Raw genomic sequence first — 19,607 nt, 5'->3', positions numbered from 1 at the left:
ATTTGTGGTAAGAAAGAGTGAGATGATATCGATATGAAATAATTAGATGTGAGTTTTGGAGCAAAGAGAACGTAACCTAACACTAAAGAATTAGGTAGAAGTGATAAGGAGTTGAATGGTTAATTGATTTTGTAGATGTAAAGGAAAAGAATGAGGGGAATAAAACTAAGAAAATGTTGACCGGAGTTATGTGATATAGAGGTAAGGAGTCGTCGAGATGTGTGCTACCAATCATGAGGATGTTAGTTAATGGTTATAGAGGAGTTTTGGGACTACATGATTAGTAATGAGTTTCGAGGAATTAAGGAAAGTAAGAAGTTGGTAGAATATTTGCACGATACGAGATTTTTGGCGGAGAGTTAGATGATGATACAATTAAGGATAGTATTGGGAAGAATGTTGAGGTAATTTTGTTGATGGATTCGATGTTTGTTATTTGGGATGTCAACCAAAGATAGGAAAGAAATCGTGATGTTTAGAGATGAGTGTAAGAGGTTTGATGTTCGGACAAAGGGTAGGTAGTGTTATCGTTTGTGACTAGTGGTTAAGGGTGATGGTATATTAGAAAGGTAGCAATTCTAAAGAGGTTGATTTTGTAGAGACCAGATGGATATTTATGGTTGTGAGAGGGTATAAGATGTGGTTAGATGAGGCGGATGCTAATAGTTGAATAGTAATGGTATGGTTATACTGGGCAGGAAGTGATGGTTGTGCGAATGGGGGAAAAGGTTATGAGGGGCATATGAGTTAAGCTTGGGCGGCAGGTAACTTATGTTGAGTGGTAACTTACGTGATCAGGATTGACTGGTTGGATGTGATTATGGGTCTATGTCATATATAAATGTTTGTGTGAGGTTGTGACCTCACAAGAAATGGTATGGTGTGATAATTATAAGTTGTTATCTGAATTTTCTGTAATACATGTTGGATACGAGAACGTAATGGAAGGATGTTTAAAAAGGTAATAATTTGACTGTTTTGGCATGACTAGTTATGCCTGTCTGTATTCATAGTACATGTCAATCTGTGATATGGTAAGGAGATGATATTCACGAGGTTATTATCTGTTTAATTCATAAAATATGTGGTGTTATGATTTAGTAAAGTGGATTTGAGTAAGTTTTTATTGTCTGAGAAATTATTCTGAGTCAGTATTTATGGGAGTTGTATGCAGTCGTGATGACTATCGATGTGGTTGTGGTGCCTCGGGTGGTGATCCGTGCACGATATTTAGTGTTGTGATGCGGGTATTTTCGCACCGCGGCGTGGCTGTTGGTGGCGGTGTTGTGATGCCGTCACCGGTTGTGGTGGAGTAGGCAGGATGATTATGATTCGAGTTCCGAAAGTACATAGCAGTTATACATAGATTGTTGTTTTGTTTGATGTTGTTCCTGCTGAGTTTCGGTTTGTGCGGATAGACAGTTGTCTTGTTTATTAATGTTTTCTTTACCTGGTTAAGTTGGGAATGAGGGTAGAGTATGATATACATAGAGTTGTATATGTTTTCGTTGTTGTCTAGTATAGTGACATTCTCATTAATGGGACACGGTTGTGAGAGGTCGTTACAATAATTATGATCTTGTTCTAGTTAAGGTTTCAATAGACATGGTAATGGCAAGTGAGTCGTAGAACATGTGTGGTAATGACCCGAAAGATGCAGGTGGTTCATAATCTTTTGTTGAGAAAGTGAGTGTAGGGTATTGGGAATTAGTGTCATGTTAAGTTGTGTATGAGTTTTGCGGTAATGGAAGAAAGAACTTGAGGATCTAGTGTGCGTGTACGTAACGAGTGTGGATCGTGAGTTATGCTTCTGGGAGATAAGTGCCTTACATAGAGAGGTATGTTGTTTTGCAGAAATAATGGAGAGTTAGTATGGTGATTTTGCTACGAGTTTTATGGTATAGGTTAGGTGGTATGCCAAATGAGTTGAGTTATGGGAAATGTTTAAGTAAGAGAGCCTTGGATATATGCATGGTGAGTGTTTGGTTTATAGACGGTTATCTTTGACATGTGGTGGTAAAGAGGGTAATGAAAAGATATATCTAGGATTTAGTATTAGTGAGTTACGCGGACGTAACATTTATCTTAAGAGGAGTAGGATGCGATAAAAGAGATTTTGATGGTTGTTCATATGGTAGTATATTTGGAAGTAGAGTGTTGGTGTAGCATAAGATATGGATTTGTATATGTTGTGGTTGATGGTGTTAAAAGGTCATGGACGTGCTTGTAGTAGTTTGATGTTAGGAATGCGAGAATACTTCGATAGTGTTGACAGTTGGATGATGAGATTATGAGTGTGAGTAAACTTTGAGGACGAAGTTCCTTTTAAGGGTGGTAGAATGTAACATTCCGTTTGATGTCTATGAGTGTCTTGATTTTGGATTTGATAGTGGATGATAATATGGAGCTAGCAACGTTAGAGGATGGTAGTTGGTTATGTATGGAGTTGGTGTCGTGAGAGATATATATGTGGTGGATACGATATCGTGAGTCATGTTAGGGAAGTAAACATAGTGGGTGGAGTGGGTGTTAAAAGTTCATGTTTTATGTTTGGTCGAGTTCTTGAGTTCTTAGTTATGTTGTTGTGTCTTGGTCGAGCTAGTATGGTTGTTTTTATGTATGGGTTGAACTTCGGGGACGAAGTTCTTTTTAAGGAGGGAAGACTGTAATACTCCGTATTTATGAGTCTTGGGGTACTCTATCGAGTACGCCTTACTCTGTCGAGTAAGGGCGTTTTGCGAAATAAAATAGTTTCTGACCTGTTGGGTACTCGATCGAGTAACTAGGGTACTCGATCGAGTAGGGGGGTACTCGATCGAGTACCTTGGGTACTCGATCGAGTAGCCGGTTTACGGGGTGTTAATTCGACGGGTTTTGTTAATAACACGGATTAATATATAAATCTTTCCGTCACTTTCATAATACACCTTTACAAACCTAATAACATTAAAGGGGAGATTCAAGTTACGTTCTTCGCATTCATCCGTGTTGTTGACAAATCCCGGAGCTTGAGAGGTCGGATTTCATCGTTCTTTACACCTTTGTGATCCTTGCGTCGAAGGTAAGATTTGCATACCAATTTTATAGTATTTCGTCAAGTTCCGTTAAACCCTAATTTTGGGATTGGGGGTTTTTATGATTTGTTAAGGTTAGATTGTGATTATGTGGTTATGTGATAGGAGAAGGATTTGTAAAGGAGAGGTTTTGAGACAGCTGCTAGATCGTCTGATGATTGTGTTGCTTTCCAGGTAGGATTTCCTACTCAGTATTAGTCCCATAATGGGATGATTGTTGATGTGTTGAGATTGATTGTTTAATATCGTAATTGTGTTGTGACGGTGGTTGATTGTGATTATTGATTAATATCGTAGTTGTGTTGTGACGGTTGTGATTGTGATTGTTGTCTCTGGTTCTCGAGATGCGTTCTCGGCTGAGTGGAGTCACTTGCGGGAGTGGCTTCACGCCCTAGTTTCGCCCTTCGTGGAACCCGCCACGGAAGGGGATGTGCACATTAATGGGACAGGGTTATCGCTCGGTATGATGAGCGGGGCTTAGGTGGGAACGGCTGCGGTCCCCCATCGGGCGGGCTAGGTCCAAAGGGACGATCGGTGATTGAGTTTGTTGGGATTGGTGTGGTTGTGTGTGTGTGTGACGGTTAAGTCGTCTCTTTATCTTATCGTTGATATATATTGAATTGTGTGATTAGTACCGACCCGTTTAAATGTTTTAAAAACTCGTGGTGATCCATTCGGGGTGGTGAGCGATTATTGAGCGGTATGATATGACGCGTATGGGATAGCCGGGATGAGTCATCACGTGGCGATTAGAAGTCTTCCGCCGTGTCGACGGTGTCTTATAGCTTTGATAGTTTTAGCGATGAGACCGTGTGAGAATGTTGTATTTCAGTTTATTAGTTTTGGTTTTGATCATGTAATCACTTAAACTATTTACTTTTAAATATGTTTCTTTATTGTCTTATGAATATCATTGCCTCGGGTAACCGAGATGGTGACATCCTTATACCTGAGTGGTCCTGGTAAGGCACTTGGAGTATGGGGGTGTTACAATACCACCCCGTGCCACCTACGAAATTCTGTCGAAGGTGGTGAAGCCGGCGAAATAGGTTCACCGTTGGGGCCTCCCCTTTGAAAAGGCACAACCATACAAAACCAACAATCGTCCTGATGGCCAATGGATGCAGTTGGGCCACGACGACATTCATGGCTTTAATAATGGCAACAACGTATTCATTCAGAGGAAACCGGAGCCCATACTCCAGGTGTCTGATATATACGCCGATACAACCCTCGGGAGGGCAACAGACCGCCTGACCCTCCTTAGGGATAACAATTCTATACTCCCTGCCGAAGGAGAAATGGTGTTCAAAAAGTTCAGAGCCGGAGCAGCTAGCGAACTTATTCCTCCAGGCACGATCAGGACTGATCGAGCAGGCATCACCGTGACCCGAAACAAGCGGCCTCCCTATGGCAGAAGGGGTCGCCTCATCATCATCATCATCATCATCATCATCACCATCATCATCATCGATACCCTCCATATATCTCTCATCGATTTCAGGAGAAGGAGACCTGGGGCCCCCGAACCTTATCGGGGTGACGGCAAGTGGCTCCTGCTCATCAGGATGCGACGGCTCGCCCCCCGCGCGTTGAAATCTGGGTCCAAAGATCGCGAAAGACATGACAACAAATACTTAACGAATAAAAGTTGAAAAATTTGTTTGTTTACCTTGGAAAAGTGTTACGCCGAGTAACGCTTTGAAGACTAGAGAGAAGTTTCATCGAAGAAAGCTAGAGAGAAGAAATTTTTTTTGAGAAAGTGAATTTTTGGTGGCCAAAATCAGGGGCTAACTGCTCTATTTATAGAGCAAAGCCCATGAAACGGACCAATCAGGGCAAAGCCCATGAAGCGTCAACCAATCAACACCGAGCCACGTGTCAAGCATGCAGCCATGGAATGTCAATCGACAAACAGTTACAAATCTTCTTCAACACGCTCCTTGACAGAATGTCAATCGACGTATCTTCTTCAACACGCTCCTTGGTATCTACTCGCCAAATGGCCCGTTGTTCAACCAAGCTTGGCAGCACCAGCTGGGGGCAATCAAAAGTACACGACACTCTCAACCTCGGTCTCAGCCAGCGCCATTATCTTTTCCACATTTGATGTCCATTACGCATCCATGTGGAGGGGGGATACGGTACGGCCTTAGCAGAACCAAGCTGAGGAAGAAGAAGCCGGGGAAGAAATTCGACTTGCGCAGAATACGCTCAACACTCATCGAAGGTCCATACCACGGCATAGACTACGCTGGGGGCAAATTGATGGGGCATATTCTGCACCCGCTGACCGAGTCAACATATTGAGCAAGGTCAAAGACATCCACAGCAAGTCAACGTATTAGACAAAGATAACCGACGCGACTGTCGGCTGTCACTGGGTCTCGGTTAGGCAACCAGCCAGCCGGGAGACATATCCGCGTACTCACATCCAAGTCCCCTCGGCATGGAGTCAACCAGGCCAGCCGGCCTGCCATGGGTCCCTCGGCCGAGGGTAGAACAGTCTTTCCACCTGTTAGCCACTTGGCCACTACGTGACAAAAGGTGAAAGTCTATAAATACTCCTCAATCCTCATTGAGAAAAGGATCGAAATAATCCACAATTCACCCTAATACTCACCATAAATCTGGTATAAACTCCCTTATCTCTCTACAATATACTTTGCCAAGTAACACACAACTTAATCTCTTTAAGTTTACTGACTTGAGCGTCGGAGTGAGTTCGCTCGGTACCAAGCCGAGCCCTCAGTTTGTTCATTGTTTCAGGAGAGGCCGAAAGGAAGAGTCAAGCAAAGTCATCATTCTACAAGCTTACGTGGTAACAAATCCTGCTCCGGAATTACACCCGGAACAATTACTAAGGGGGTGTTTGGCCAAACTTTCTAAGTGCTTTTCTAATTGTAAAACTAGAAGCTGGGCTAAACACTATAATTTAGGGGGTGTTTGGCCAAACTTTCTAAGTGCTTTTCTAATTGTAAAAGTAGAAGTTGGGCCAAACACTATAATTTAGGGAGATAAAAAACTACTTTTGAAAAGTCAGAAGTTAATAAAAAGTTACTAGAAACAGAAGCACCAAATTGATGCTTCTGCTTCTACTTCTCCCAAAAACTCTTAGAATTATGGAAACTAAAAAAAAACAAAAAAACAGTAGTAGGTCAAACACATCAATTTGTTAAGAAACTACTTTTACAAAAGTTAGGCCAAACAACCGCAACTTTTTCAAAAAGTAGTTTATGAAAAAACTCATTCTAGAAAGTAAAAGCTATTTCATATAAACTAGGCCAAACAGCAACTTAGAAAGATAAAAAACTACTTTTGAAAAGTCAGAAATTAACAAAAAGCTACTAGAAACAGAATCACCAAATTGATGCTTATACTTCTACTTCTCCCAAAAACTCTTAGGAATATGGAAAAAAAAAAAAAAAAAAAAAAAAAAAAACTAAAAAACAGTAGTATGCCAAACACATCAATTTGTTAAGAAACTACTTTTACAAAAGTTAGGCCAAACAACCACAACTTTTTAAAAAAGTAGTTTATGAAAAACTCATTCTAGAAAGTAAAAGCTATTTCACATAAACTAGGCCAAACAGCACCTAAAATCTTTTACAAAGTCTCTTAGCTATACCTAAATTTTTTTCCAGGAAACATGCTCTCGTACAAAGAAAACGAGCTAATTTTAAGCTAACTCGATAACTTTTGATTTAGGTAACTTCGCAAATGAAAAAAATAAATTTTCAAATGAGCTCAATACAAATAATCAAATTGTACATAAAAGTATTTTTTATTGAAGATCGACCACTCTCTAAATTTTTTTTTTTTTTTTACAACAGGTGAATAACTTACATTATGTAACCGATACAAAGTAAGCTACTCGACTAGGTAATACTAGACACTTTAGTCATATCTAGATCTAAAACTCTCTAAATATTAGTGCTACCAAAAGTAGAACTCCTAATAAAAAAAATGTCCAACATTTGTGATTGACGTGCAAAATTACATGACAATCAAAATTAATTCACCGTTTTTCTGTCGATCAATGTGGTTGCTTTCTTTACTTTTTCTCCTTTATTTATTGTGATGTCCTTGTTTGGTTGTCACTCTAAATGTGGGGGAATTGAAAAATCCCATGAATTGATAAAAATAGTGTTGTTTGGTTAACCAAATTCCCATGATTTCTTTTTTTCTAGGAGTTGTCAACTCCTCCATAATGGAGGAGTTTAATTACCTAGCCCTCCCTAGTTAGTTGGAAACTCCTGTGTCCATTTAATTCCGCCATGTCAACCAAACGAGTTTTAAGCAATTCACATGAATTATTCAATTCACGTGTTTTTAAAACTAACGGGAGATTAATTCCACCATTGCAACCAAACGACACCTTAGTGACTATTGAACTTTCACTTTTCATCTACTTACACTGAATTAAGTGAAAAATCATTTTACTTAAATAGCATGAAGATATAGAACTTATATTGTTTAGCATTGTTTTCTTTACTTTGATCGCGTAAACAACACATATTTGAGTCACGATTATAAATCTAAACTCATATCCCTAATCTTGATTTTGAAATTTCATGAAGTTTAGTAAGCTGCTGGGATTCTACAATTCCTTTCTCCTGCCTTGCGAGGACGTTCGCGGAGTCCACGCCTTCCATACCACCACAAGAAGGGTCGTTCTTGAGATTGAAGAAAGTTGTAAGGAAAATACCCAAAGCACTACACTATAGCCTATAGGCACACAAAAAGAGAATTCTAACATGCCCCTTATCTTAAACAAGAATTCTAGCATGGCCCTTATCTTAAACAAGAATATGTGATCACAATATAGTTGGTCTCTTTTAAAGCGGACATATCCATCTCAAGATTGGACAAGCTTTTTTACTAATCCCTAGGCGTTCTGCTTTTGTTATATTTATCACGTTTGACCCGTTTTAAATTTAAGATTGATATGCACGTCTTAAACAAGAATATGTGATCACAGTAGATAAAAGAAAAAAAAACACCCACCGTAAATGAGAGGTCTCACACCAAAGTCGTATGAAACCGTCTCATATAAGAATCTATGATCATTTTTTGCTAAGATGATAGGTTTTTTTTTCTTAGACAAAGGTGTACTATTTTATAGAAACATAAGGTTCTATTACATACACTGATACACACCAACAAAAGCGCAAACCGAGGGGCATTAGATGCCCCTAAACTAGACGAAACCCAACTAACATAACTAGTAATACAAACAAACTCGGTAGAAATACAAAGACGACGCCTCTTACGCGGTGAATGGTAGAAGGCATCGAACTGGATTGGACAATCTTCTTTTCTTTTAGAGCTGACAACCATTTTCGGAGTCGTAAATCTGGAGTAGATAGTAGAACCTCCAACCATTACCATTGATTTATTCTTGAATTTAGCGCGATCACGACCAATTAAACGTCGGCTACAAATCTTGCTTGAGAGTGTCTTCACGGCTGAAAAGATAAACGAACTTTGACTTGACAAATGCTCGAAATCGTCCATTCCAAACTCGCTCCAAACGTGTATTTTTGACCATTGAAACTGTCTAACCTCAATGATGGGATCGAAAATCCTCTCGGTCGATAAGCATGGTCTCTTGACTTCAAGAGGCCGATCCTCTTCATCGCTGAAGTTGTCCCATTGTCCCAAAGAAATGTCCATGGCTGTACAAAGATTCACGGGCAGAGGAGACGAAAAGGGAACCGCGGCTTCACATGAAGAACTTTCATGGGGAGTTCCCGTCGAGGTAGAAGTTTTAGAGAAAAGGGGGGCGAACTATTAAAGAGGCCCCGGATTTTGGATGAAAAAATTGCAGCTTCCTTCCTAGCAATAAGTTCTCGTAATCGTTGGACGATAGAAACAAATTTTTATGGGCCTGTTTTTTGTTGGAGAAGGAGTATTTGGTAGAGCCAAGGGTAGAGGTACCAAAGCGGTTACAATCACTCTTAACGACAAAGATGGTGAGTTGCGGAGATTGTGGCGGAATCCGTATTCATGTCGAAATCTTGTTACTTTCATTCGAGGACCATTTATATCGAAAGCAACAACTCCGTGCTAATTCGAGCAACTTGATTCCCTATCTCAAAAGGCACTGAGACATAGTATCCACAAAGCTCGGCATGATGGATCGAATTCTTACCTTTCTTGTTCTTGCTAAGGGGGTCAAAATGATAAGAACTAGTACAACCCAAATCCTTTTTATCTATTATAGATGAAGTAGATTGGCTAGCACACCAATTCTGTTGATCACAGTTTTCAGTCAAAGTAACATTATTTGAGCCACTGGCTTCTTGACATACCAGCGAAGAAATAGGCCGTTTCCCTTTTCGAATATCATTAGCTTCAAAAGAATCATCCACCACACGCTTACCATTTAGGTTAAAAACATGAAGCTTTCTAACTTCATCCAATTCACGAAGAATATCCTTATTTCGAGGCTCCACCGAGACCGCCTCCTCCAAAGTGCAACGAGCCTCAAATAACTTATTCAAACTTCTAAGGGCGACAGCTTTACGAAAGAGGGCCTTGGCATGGCGAGGATAAAAATTCAAAACCATCGAACATAGAATTAATGCCCCATCGAAAGCATGTAATTTAATAGCAGAAGCAGCTAAATTTAAAGACAAAGAAATTGCTAGGCTTGAAAGAGAGTTTAAATCAAGATCAGACACATCCTTCAGAACATCACTGAAGAGACGACATGCTTTGTCATAGCAGGCACTCGCCTCGACAAACTGATTTTGTCTAAAAAGGTCATTACCTAGGTCTTTAAAGGCATGAATTTTAGAAATGGGGGAAGCATCTAAAAGGGAACAAACAAGATTCAAGCTATCATCATCCTCTGACACAGCACAACCATGGAAATAACCAAAGAACTCAAGAAAATCGGCACAAGATGTATGATTCATGAGGTAGTCGATCTAGCTGATAGAAAAGGTTTAGAAAAAGCAGCAATAAAACAACACCAACATAGAACACCTAACAAACACGCACCAAAGCAAAATTACTAAAATCAAACAAATTATAAAAGCAAGATAACAAACCACAACTCAGAGAAATTAAAACGAACACACAGAAACCGTATGACCGATTCAGAAGTGACAAAAGGAGGACGGGAAGCGAGGTAACATCCGACCACCACAAAGATGGAATCTGGACAGACAACCACCACAAGATGATAGGTTATTCATGGGAACACTGCTGTAGTTCTCTTTTTAAAGGCACAACAGACGAAAGAAGAGCAAGGATGGAGGAAACAAGCGCCATTACCATTTAACAGAAGTAACAGCAAAATCAGCAACTGCAGCAATAATAACTACTCCCCACATAAACATACCAAGATTCAGATATCTCATCAACCATGAGTCGGATTTACCCAATTCTCCTGTCTCACCCGTGTCTTCTGAGATAATGGAGAACTATCGAGATACAAAGGATTTGCTTATGGTTTTCATCAGTTCAAAGTAGGCAGACCATAAATAGAAACAAGTAGAACATCTACGCTTCGATATACCTTACTAGTAAGTACCAAGAGCCAAATGTTGTTTTATTTTTGTGTCAGCAGTAAAAATAATGTACGAAATTACACTTAAATCTGGCTCTCTCAGAAGCTGACTCAAGATAAATGTTACTCCCTCTCATTCTTTAGACTCGTACCACTTTCCTGTTACTGCCCTTTGAGTGAAATTCTTAATTCGCACAGTACCAACTTCTGACTTATCCGTCTCAAAACTTAGAATACGCCCTTGCTTGAAACTTGTTCCTTTTTTATGGCTATTCTGGCCTTGGTTGATTCTTGCATAATTCTAAATTTGGCAACTGATAGCTTGACCCAAATAAAGTCCATGATGGAGAAGAAAATACGATGACATGGACTTTAACAGGATATCGTCCCATATGACAATCCTGCTAGCTAGGTGCACTCGGGTATTTAATAATCCGATGCAAGATCACAGTCCTTGCCTGACTGATTTCCCTACTATACTTCGCACAATGTGCTGTAAGATTATCAATTCCTTCCATAAACACATTTAACTTGGTCCTAATTTCCTCCATCACAATTGTCAATGCGTCTTCATCTCGTATTGCAAAATCAACATTCGTCACCAATGACTCAATTTCAATCTCCAACTTACTCACCAAAACTCTAATATTATCCAAATCCTTCACCGTCATGTAAGTTCCTAGTTGCATCTCGAAGATCAAATCCCTTTCATTCTTCAATTCTCGCTCATATTTCTTCCAAAGCGAATTAACCCATTTGCCTGCCCCTCCAATTGGGGCCGAAGCAGCAGCTGCCAAGGCTGATGCCACAGGTGGGGCCGCAATTGCTGCAGCAACAATAGAACATATCACAACTGCCACAAAAGCAGCCCCAAATATAATATTAGACACCTTCCTATAAACCTTGACCGATTTCAACTTCTTGTCAAGCTTACGCTTCCGAACCTGCAATCTCCTCAGCATTTGCACTTGCTGAGTATAAACCTTCTGAAACAAAGTGAGAAACTCCTGGCCAAAGGGCTCCCCAGCCTCTTTAAAACTCCTCAACTCATGTAACGTTTTCGCAAATTTATCACAAGAATTAACACCAACACCATTAACACCCATTTCCTCCTCGAATCGTCTTAAAGCCAACTGTATAATCAACTGGCGGTCACGAGCCCGCTTAAGACACTGATCAAGGGAAGTGAAAAAGTCCAAAGTCTGAACACTATACTCAAAATAATCCTCAACTAATGACAACAACTCTTTATTCTTCCAAATATCATTCTTGCATTCCAATATAACCCTAACAACTTCTTGATTCATATCCATGAAAGAACCAGTAACTTGTGTAAGAGAATCAAAAGAGAATGCACCAACTTGCTGGTTAAATCCACCATTATCAGACAATGTACTGATTAAAGAAGTGGTATGTTGTTGAAGTTTCGAGTCGAAAATTTTGACATCAGGGTCATGTTGACAGGCTGCTAAATAAGAATTCAAATCATTGCTTTTTATTAAATTGGATGCACTCCCACTACTACTGCTACTACTACCATTACTACTAATTGTTGTCGCCGTCGCCGTCGTCGTTGTAGGTGAACTATTTGATCTTTTGCTCAATTTAGATCCCATGATTCATAAAACCCTCAAAAACCCAGATTTCTGGTTTAATTCCCCTTCTGTTCTGAGAGTAAAGCTCAGAACTTTGGTGAAAATGGTGAAAATTGACTGAATTGTGATTCAATACTTCTATTTTTGGCAATAAAGCTTGAAACTTTGGTGAAAATGGTGGAAATAGTGAAGTGGGTAATTGTCGATTGTGATTCCAATACTTCTATTTTTGGCAATAAAGTTTGAAACTTTGGGGAAAGTGGTAAAAAATGGTGAAGTGGGTAATTGACAGAATTATGATTCAATACTTCTATTTTTGACAATAAAGCTTGAAACTTTGGTGAAAATGGTGAAGAGGGTAATTGACAGAATTGTGATTCAATGCACTTTGACCATAAAGAATGAAACTTTGATGAAAAAGAGGAAATGGGTAATTAACAAAATGATTAAAAACTCAAGAAATTGAAACAAAATTTTACCTTTGGTTTTGTGATTCAATCTTGATAGAGATTAGAGAGCAAAGATTGAGACTTTGGAGAGGAAAGTTACGAATTGAAGTGGGAAATGAAGAGTAGTTGTGAACTTGTGATGAATGAAGCCCAATTCCAAAATTAGGAACTGAGGAAGAAATTCATCAAAAAATGTGAGTCAAATTGAAAGTGATTGGGATTTTTCTTCAAAGGTTTTAGCGATTGAATAAGGTGCGATTTGGTCAAAATTTTGTGGTGTGAGTTTTAGTAGAATAGTAGTTGTGTTTAGATCTAGAGATATTCGTTTAAAGTAGCGACTAACAAATTAAAGGCACAAATACAAGGATATTACGGTAGTTTGTTAAAATTATCGACGATTTCAAAGTAATGTGTCAATAACTTTTTAGCAATCGGGTTTTGGATTTGCACGAATGCAGATTTAATTGGGTCGATTTGAGTCATTTTAAGATGTGTGGTTATTATATTATTTCTGGATAATGGTTAATATGCGCCAATAACCATCTGACTTCATTAAAATACTAGATCATGCGTTGAGTGAAGCTATTCTAAGGTAGTTGGGGGGTTTAGAGAGTTTTTTTTAGGAGTTTAGCTAATGTTTCTTCCTTAATGAAAGATCTTAGAAATTTCCTCTCATAAGACATTTGACTAAAAGTATGACCCAAAAACTACTACTACGGACTAGGAGTAGCAAACACAAAAAAATTGTACGTCTATAACTTGGAAAAAGTCACAATGTAATCCTACAAATCTACAGTCAATTCATATATCAGGAATTCTTAGGTGCGAACCAAGTTACAACAGCAATTTTAAGTTTGACCGGATTTTAAAATAGACGGGGTTAAATGTAGATTTTCAATATTACAAGTAGACCTGTAAAATCAACTCGACCCGTTTGACCTGATCCGAAAAGGCTGACCCGAGACCCGAGATTGACTTGAAATGCCACACCCGAATGACACCCGAATTGACCCGACTCGACCCGAAAATGACCCGAGCTTTCATAGACCCGTAAGAGAACCAACCCTAAATGACCCGATCTGAAACCATCCAACCCGAAAATGATCCGATAAAACATAACTTTAATTAACCCCAAAAAACGTGATCATTGACCAGAAAATGACCCGATCCGAAACAACTCGACCCGTTTGACCCGAAAATGACCCGACAAACATACCCGACCCGACCCGAACTAACCCGATAATGTGACAAACCCGAACTGACCTGACACGAATTGGCCCGGCCCAAACCCGACCCGTTGACCCGTTTTGCCAGGTCTATCTAATTTACAAGTCTTGACTTTATCAATTGAAATAGGAAACGTTTTCAGAAAATGATACTCCCTCCAATTTCTTATTATCTTCCCTCTTTCCTTTTTTGGTAAGTTTCTTTCATTTTTTATTAATTTCTCTCTCCTAAAAAATCAACAACTCCCATTACTTTATCTATTTTTTATTCATTATTTATTCTTTATTATTTTCTCTCCCCTATAAATCTCACAACTTACAATACTTTATTTTAGTTTATTCCTTCTTTCTTCCCCTTTCTTAATTTTTGTGCCCAAAAAAAAAGGAAGATAAAAGAAAATTTGAGGGAGTACTTGAAAAAATCAATCTGAATCGATTTTAAAACCTTCGCCGAATTTAATCGGTGTTCAAGATTTGCGCATTTTTCTTCACTAGTTGTTGCTCCGCGCCCTACCGAGCGCGGTGCCCCAATTCTGTCAATCGTGCAAACGATATAATTATAAAATATGGTAGATGGAATGGAGGACGGGATTACCGTTCACAGCTAACTGTGTAGAAAGCAGACAGCACTGCACTATTGTTGTGCCCTAATCCGAGGAATAAATAAAGTCAAATAAATCCGTGTAATTCAAAGTCATTGAGCAGAACACATTATTATTGCTATATCATCCATAGGTGGAGTCTACAAATTGGACATAAATATATAATATATGTACACAATAAGCAGTGGGCGCCATAACACTCTTTATGCAAAGCGATCATAGAAAGAGTTTTATAAATGCAACCAACAGATCGGATACGGAAGAAAATTCAAACCTATAAGAAAAACATTAGTAATAGGATTTTCACCTAAAAGGACCTTTAACAACATTCAAGCTTCAAAAAATAATTATTAAAAAAATATTCATTGGGTTTTCTTTTGTTTTTACAAAGCAAGAGTCCATCAGAAAAGACCCTAGATAGTTGTCAGTTCGTAAATAGCAATACACTGGGTACTCATTTAAGGAGCAAATGCCTTAGCTGCCAACCCCCCAGGGAAACCATCTAACTACGACCGCTTAGGCTGACACAACAGCGACACACATACTTGTATGTCGATATAGGTTAAGTCCAATACAACGAATCATATCAACCCAACCCAATAACAGGTTAGAGTTCACAAAATGAACACTTCTTCGTACAGCGAAGTCTGACAACCCACAACTACTGCACCGGACACCAAAAGTAACACGTATTGCCAGCTCACTCGTTGAAGAATAACCACCTCCAGCCCTAAAGCGAGGGAAAGACGTGAACAGGAATCATCCAAAGCGGACCCGCAGATACAGAATAAATGACACCAAACATCAGGCAGGCATGGATATTATCAGTTGAATAGTGTCATCACAAAAGCAGAGCCGGCCTGCAAAAGGGAGACGATGGAGATCTGTCAAATAAACAAAGCCTGACCTTGCCATGCCTCATACCAGAGAGTGCAAAGCAGCTACGATGATTAAGTATATGGAAAGATACCAAGCGATTGGTACAATGTTCATGAAGTACGTTTCTAACCTGTAATAAGCTGGTTGGGAATAATGCTGAAGCTAGGCCGCAAGTTAGGGTCCTCAACCCAGAAAGTTTATATGATAAATACGAGATCTGGGGGTACATCATTTGGGAAAATTTGTGTATCTTGCTGCAATTCAATACACAAGTATCTGTTACAAACTTAAAAAATTTGAACCTTATTTATCCACAAGTACCAACAACCATCCGAAGAGGCTGTAGGTATATGGTAAAGCTGTGTCTTTCCATATTTATACCAGCAACGACAAGTTTCATGGTGCCACCAGAGCGCCAGGAACTTGCCATCTAAAGAAGCACTAAATCTTGTTTATTGTAAGCCGGATCTCATTTCTCATCTCATAAGTTTTATCGGGTAAATGGGTATTTGGTGGTATGGTCGTAATTATTGCAAGAACATCTTTAGAGCAGACTTAGCGGAAGCATCAAATTTTTAGGCAAATATGAATTAGCAAAATAAGCGGTTGTAGAAAAAGCGACATAAGTCCACGCACCTTAAACGCTACAGCACATGCAGCCTGTAAATTGGACATGCCTTCAAAAGGCATAAGATTTGGCAACAGTTCCCACAACACAATTCCAAATCTGTACACATCTACCTTGTTGTTAGAATGCCTTTTTTCTCCTTGAAGCAAAGTGACAAAGCTATACAACTGCGAAGAAAACAAAAGCAGGAAGCACATATTTATTAGCAGCCATTTTTGCTTCTTACTTCGTCTTATATTAAGCACATTACCTCAACGAGAACATACATAAATCTTACATATGACAATATCATCTCAACATGTATGATATGACTTACAACTCTTTCCCAAATATGCATCATTTTGTTAAGTTAAAGTCCTATTCTCAAATTTATGGATCACTCCTGAATTTCAAGCTCCACCAATGAGCAGGCGCTTAAGTTACAATTTAATAATTCTTTAATTCTTTCAAATCACTTACACTTGAAGCGTCACACGCTCTATCTAATTATTCTTTTGGCTTTCATATAAGTCACATGGCCGCCTGCAACAATGGAAGAGTTCTGGGACAGTAACAAACCATATGATTGTCTACGAACCTGAGACTATGGAAGAATACATTTACTGTGAAGTGTGATCCACATGGTATATATCATTCGTTAAAATGTCGGCCGTCTATTAATCAAGCTATCAGATATCGTCAAACAAGACCTAAATTATCAGTCGTATGTTAACGTATGGAGCAATCTGAACATCTCTCTAAAATGTTGCATTTACGTTAATTAAGTTAGCAGCCTACCGTCAAACAAGACCTAAATTAGAACTCCAACAATATGAACCGACCTTAGGGGAAATCCAATGGTATGGCCCGGTTTCAGCTGTTATCATCTCAGTCAGAGTTTTCTCTCTTGCAAAACCAAAACCTGCCAACTTCACAGACTTGTGATCAGCCGTAAGCAGCAAATTAGCTGAAACAAAAGTTTGTAATTATAAGCTCATAGAGGCATACAAGAGTGGTTACATTGAATGGCATTCCAATGCTAAAGAAGAAAATAGATTGCATATCGAATAAAGTACAATATTTTACTTATGAATTTACAGAAAATATAAATCCAAGAAAGCAAATTATCTAAAACAAAATTAAAGTTGGTAATTATAATCTACTATCTATTTCGCAGTAGATAGTAAATTATCGGACTTTATATTTGCTGGGAATTGAAGTTCCTAACCCGTAAAATCCAATTGGCGGAAACCGGCCATAAAAGAGAAAAACGGCTCAAAATCTGGAACGACCACATTTTCTGTAAAAAGGAAGTGTAAAGGAGTGGAGGAGAAATATAATGAAATAATTCAAAAAAACTAAAAAGAATAGAGCAACCTTAGAAAGGTGTTACTTATCACTCAAATGAACAAATTTGTTCCCATCAGGAACTGAAATTATAGTTCTTAATACAAATTTATCTGTACTTGGAAAACTAATCGGAAATCGCTGCACATTTGTGGCCTCTATCACCAACGGAAAATCTGAAAAAGCAAACAAGCGTAGGTTTTGATTACTACTAACAATTAATCAAGTCCAATAATAATAACAAATAAATCAAAAACCTGCGATATCACGTAGCCTACCCGACACAAAAGTCTAATGAGAACCATATCAGTTGACAAATTTGGTAAACCTCTACTATCCTTGAGAGCATCTCAGCCCCCTCACCTGATAAAAAATCAAATAAAATTAGAGGCACAAGCAACTGAAGTTAGGAGAGATTTGGCTAAAGTGTAGTGAGTATAGAGCACAAACCTCAAAATGAAAAAGAAATAAAAGCCTAAATTGATGCAGGGGATGAGGATTGAATAAGATGAAGCTTCGATTGATGCGCGGCGGATTTGAGAAGAGGGTTTTTGATGAAGACGTGAAGTAGGTTGGAGAGTGAGCAGGAAAATGGAAAGGCAGATCAATGAAAGGCAAGGAATGAAAGATAGGTAAAGCATAGAATGGAAGGATAGGATTGAGAGGGAGAGACCGACGGCGAATATTTGGAGGTCACTATTCATAGCTACATCACCACCAAGTTTACTCTTTTTAAAGAGTAATCAACCATAAAGAACAAGAAGAACAGTTAACGTCCAGCATATTATTTGCGAGCCCAATATCTGCACTGGAATCGTCCAGCATATTATTTATAACATCACGCCACTGTTAAGGCTAGGGTCTATCCCATAAGGGGAATGTTGACAAGGCAAGCATGGTGTGCGAGGAAGTGGAAGTGGTCCAGGCTCAAGAAAAGGGACTCCACAAATACACAACAAACCAAAGTATGATCTGAAGATAGTGCGATAACACAGCGAAACACAAGAGGCATCATGCTAAAAAAACAAAGCCACAAGATATCAGGTATGTACTGTCCTAAATCAACCAAGAACACAAGTTTAGACTTTAACAATAAAATCTGTTTAAAAGGACATATAAAGTAAGCTCCGCAATCCTAAATCACAAGGGTAACAGGTTTGTAAAAAACACAAACTCTTCAATCCTAAACCACAAGATATCTCAGGTTTGTACTGTCCTACAACTAAAACATAATTTCTGATTAGGGTGCCTACCCAGGTATGACGGCGTTCACCGCACCATTACAGTCTGGGGTCCTGGAAAATGAAGGGGAGGACCAAAACATAGAGAAGCAGTGTTTGCCCCGCCATGCCTTAGGTGTAAGCAAGCGTTCAGCGCATTGTCACCAACACAAGTTTGCCATTAAGCACTTGTTTGGTTTCTTAGTTGAAAAAAATGGGGAATTGTTTTGCATCTGTAGTATTGCAATTTGCGGCCCACAATCTCAGTAAAGAAACATCCAAATAATAAAAGGAAAAATGCACACACATCAATGGGTAAACCCCAAAACAAATGCAAAGAAATAAACCCAAGCCATATCTATTAACAAAACTCATTGTAGCAGCTTAAACCATCAATACGTAGCGCAAATGTTGATCCCAAAAAACAGCAACCACCAAAACGCACAATTTTGAGGTTACATCTCAATTATAAATGTTTCTAGAGAAAGAGGAATCCGAATTTTGTTACATCTCAATTCAGCTCCCCATCACAAACCAACCTCAATTACTAAAATTCTACAAGCAGTGCCTACCCAATCCACCCAGCTCTTAAACTATTAAAATTCCAGCTTAACTAACTCCAAAAGAATCCATATTTATTCCTAAATTCCATTGCCACAGCTTAATCCGTCAATACCTAGCCCAAATAACGAATGCAAAAAACATCAACCACCAAAACTCCCTTAATTAATAAGTTGAGGGTTCACATATACAAAATTCCCGAATAGAAAGGGTGAAATACTTTTTTCACTCATCTAGAATCCGTTTAAAATAAAGTCATATTGGTGATTAAATCGTATAAACTGGAACACGAAAGTTAAAATTGTATTGAAAGACAAGTTTTTACCAAAAAAAAAGTGTACCATTTTTGTACCAATAGATCTATAGTAGCAATTTGTTTTTGTTAAATAACAAGGAAAATGAACCGAAAACACACGCCCTAAAGCAAACAAAGAAAAGAGACCAAAACATTCAATATAACAAACAATTCAAACAATAACAATCAATTCAAAAAAACACAACCACCCATTAAAATAAAGGCATATAATA

At 38.7% G+C, this 19,607-nt stretch overlaps 2 protein-coding genes across 3 annotated transcripts; both read right to left on the bottom strand.

Moving 5' to 3' along the window:
* Positions 1 to 9,870: 9,870 nt before the first annotated feature.
* On the bottom strand, positions 9,871 to 12,961 carry LOC141599218 (UPF0496 protein 1-like). Its single transcript, XM_074419162.1, has one exon. The coding sequence runs from the start codon at positions 12,207 to 12,209 to the stop codon at positions 10,998 to 11,000; it is 1,212 nt and encodes a 403-aa protein (XP_074275263.1). The 5' UTR covers positions 12,210 to 12,961; the 3' UTR covers positions 9,871 to 10,997.
* A 1,876-nt stretch (positions 12,962 to 14,837) lies between these two features.
* Positions 14,838 to 18,579, bottom strand: LOC141602456 (serine/threonine-protein kinase STY13-like). 2 transcript variants are annotated; one of them, XM_074422734.1, is made up of 6 exons: positions 17,577 to 18,579; positions 17,180 to 17,474; positions 16,794 to 16,918; positions 15,981 to 16,139; positions 15,475 to 15,598; positions 14,838 to 15,325 (listed from the first exon to the last, which is right to left on the bottom strand). In XM_074422734.1, the coding sequence occupies exons 2-5, from the start codon at positions 17,208 to 17,210 to the stop codon at positions 15,542 to 15,544; spliced, it is 372 nt and encodes a 123-aa protein (XP_074278835.1). In that variant the 5' UTR covers positions 17,211 to 17,474; positions 17,577 to 18,579; the 3' UTR covers positions 14,838 to 15,325; positions 15,475 to 15,541. The 2 variants fall into 2 exon arrangements, with proteins under 2 accessions (XP_074278835.1, XP_074278836.1); XM_074422735.1 differs by having other exon boundaries at positions 16,794 to 16,873; positions 17,577 to 18,578.
* Between the last annotated feature and the right edge of the window lie 1,028 nt (positions 18,580 to 19,607).

This window comes from Silene latifolia, chromosome 9 (assembly GCF_048544455.1).
Source record: "Silene latifolia isolate original U9 population chromosome 9, ASM4854445v1, whole genome shotgun sequence".
Lineage (NCBI taxonomy): Eukaryota > Viridiplantae > Streptophyta > Magnoliopsida > Caryophyllales > Caryophyllaceae > Silene > Silene latifolia.
The sequence above is the reverse complement of the archived record's forward strand: the minus strand, read 5'-3'. Positions and strand labels throughout refer to the sequence as shown.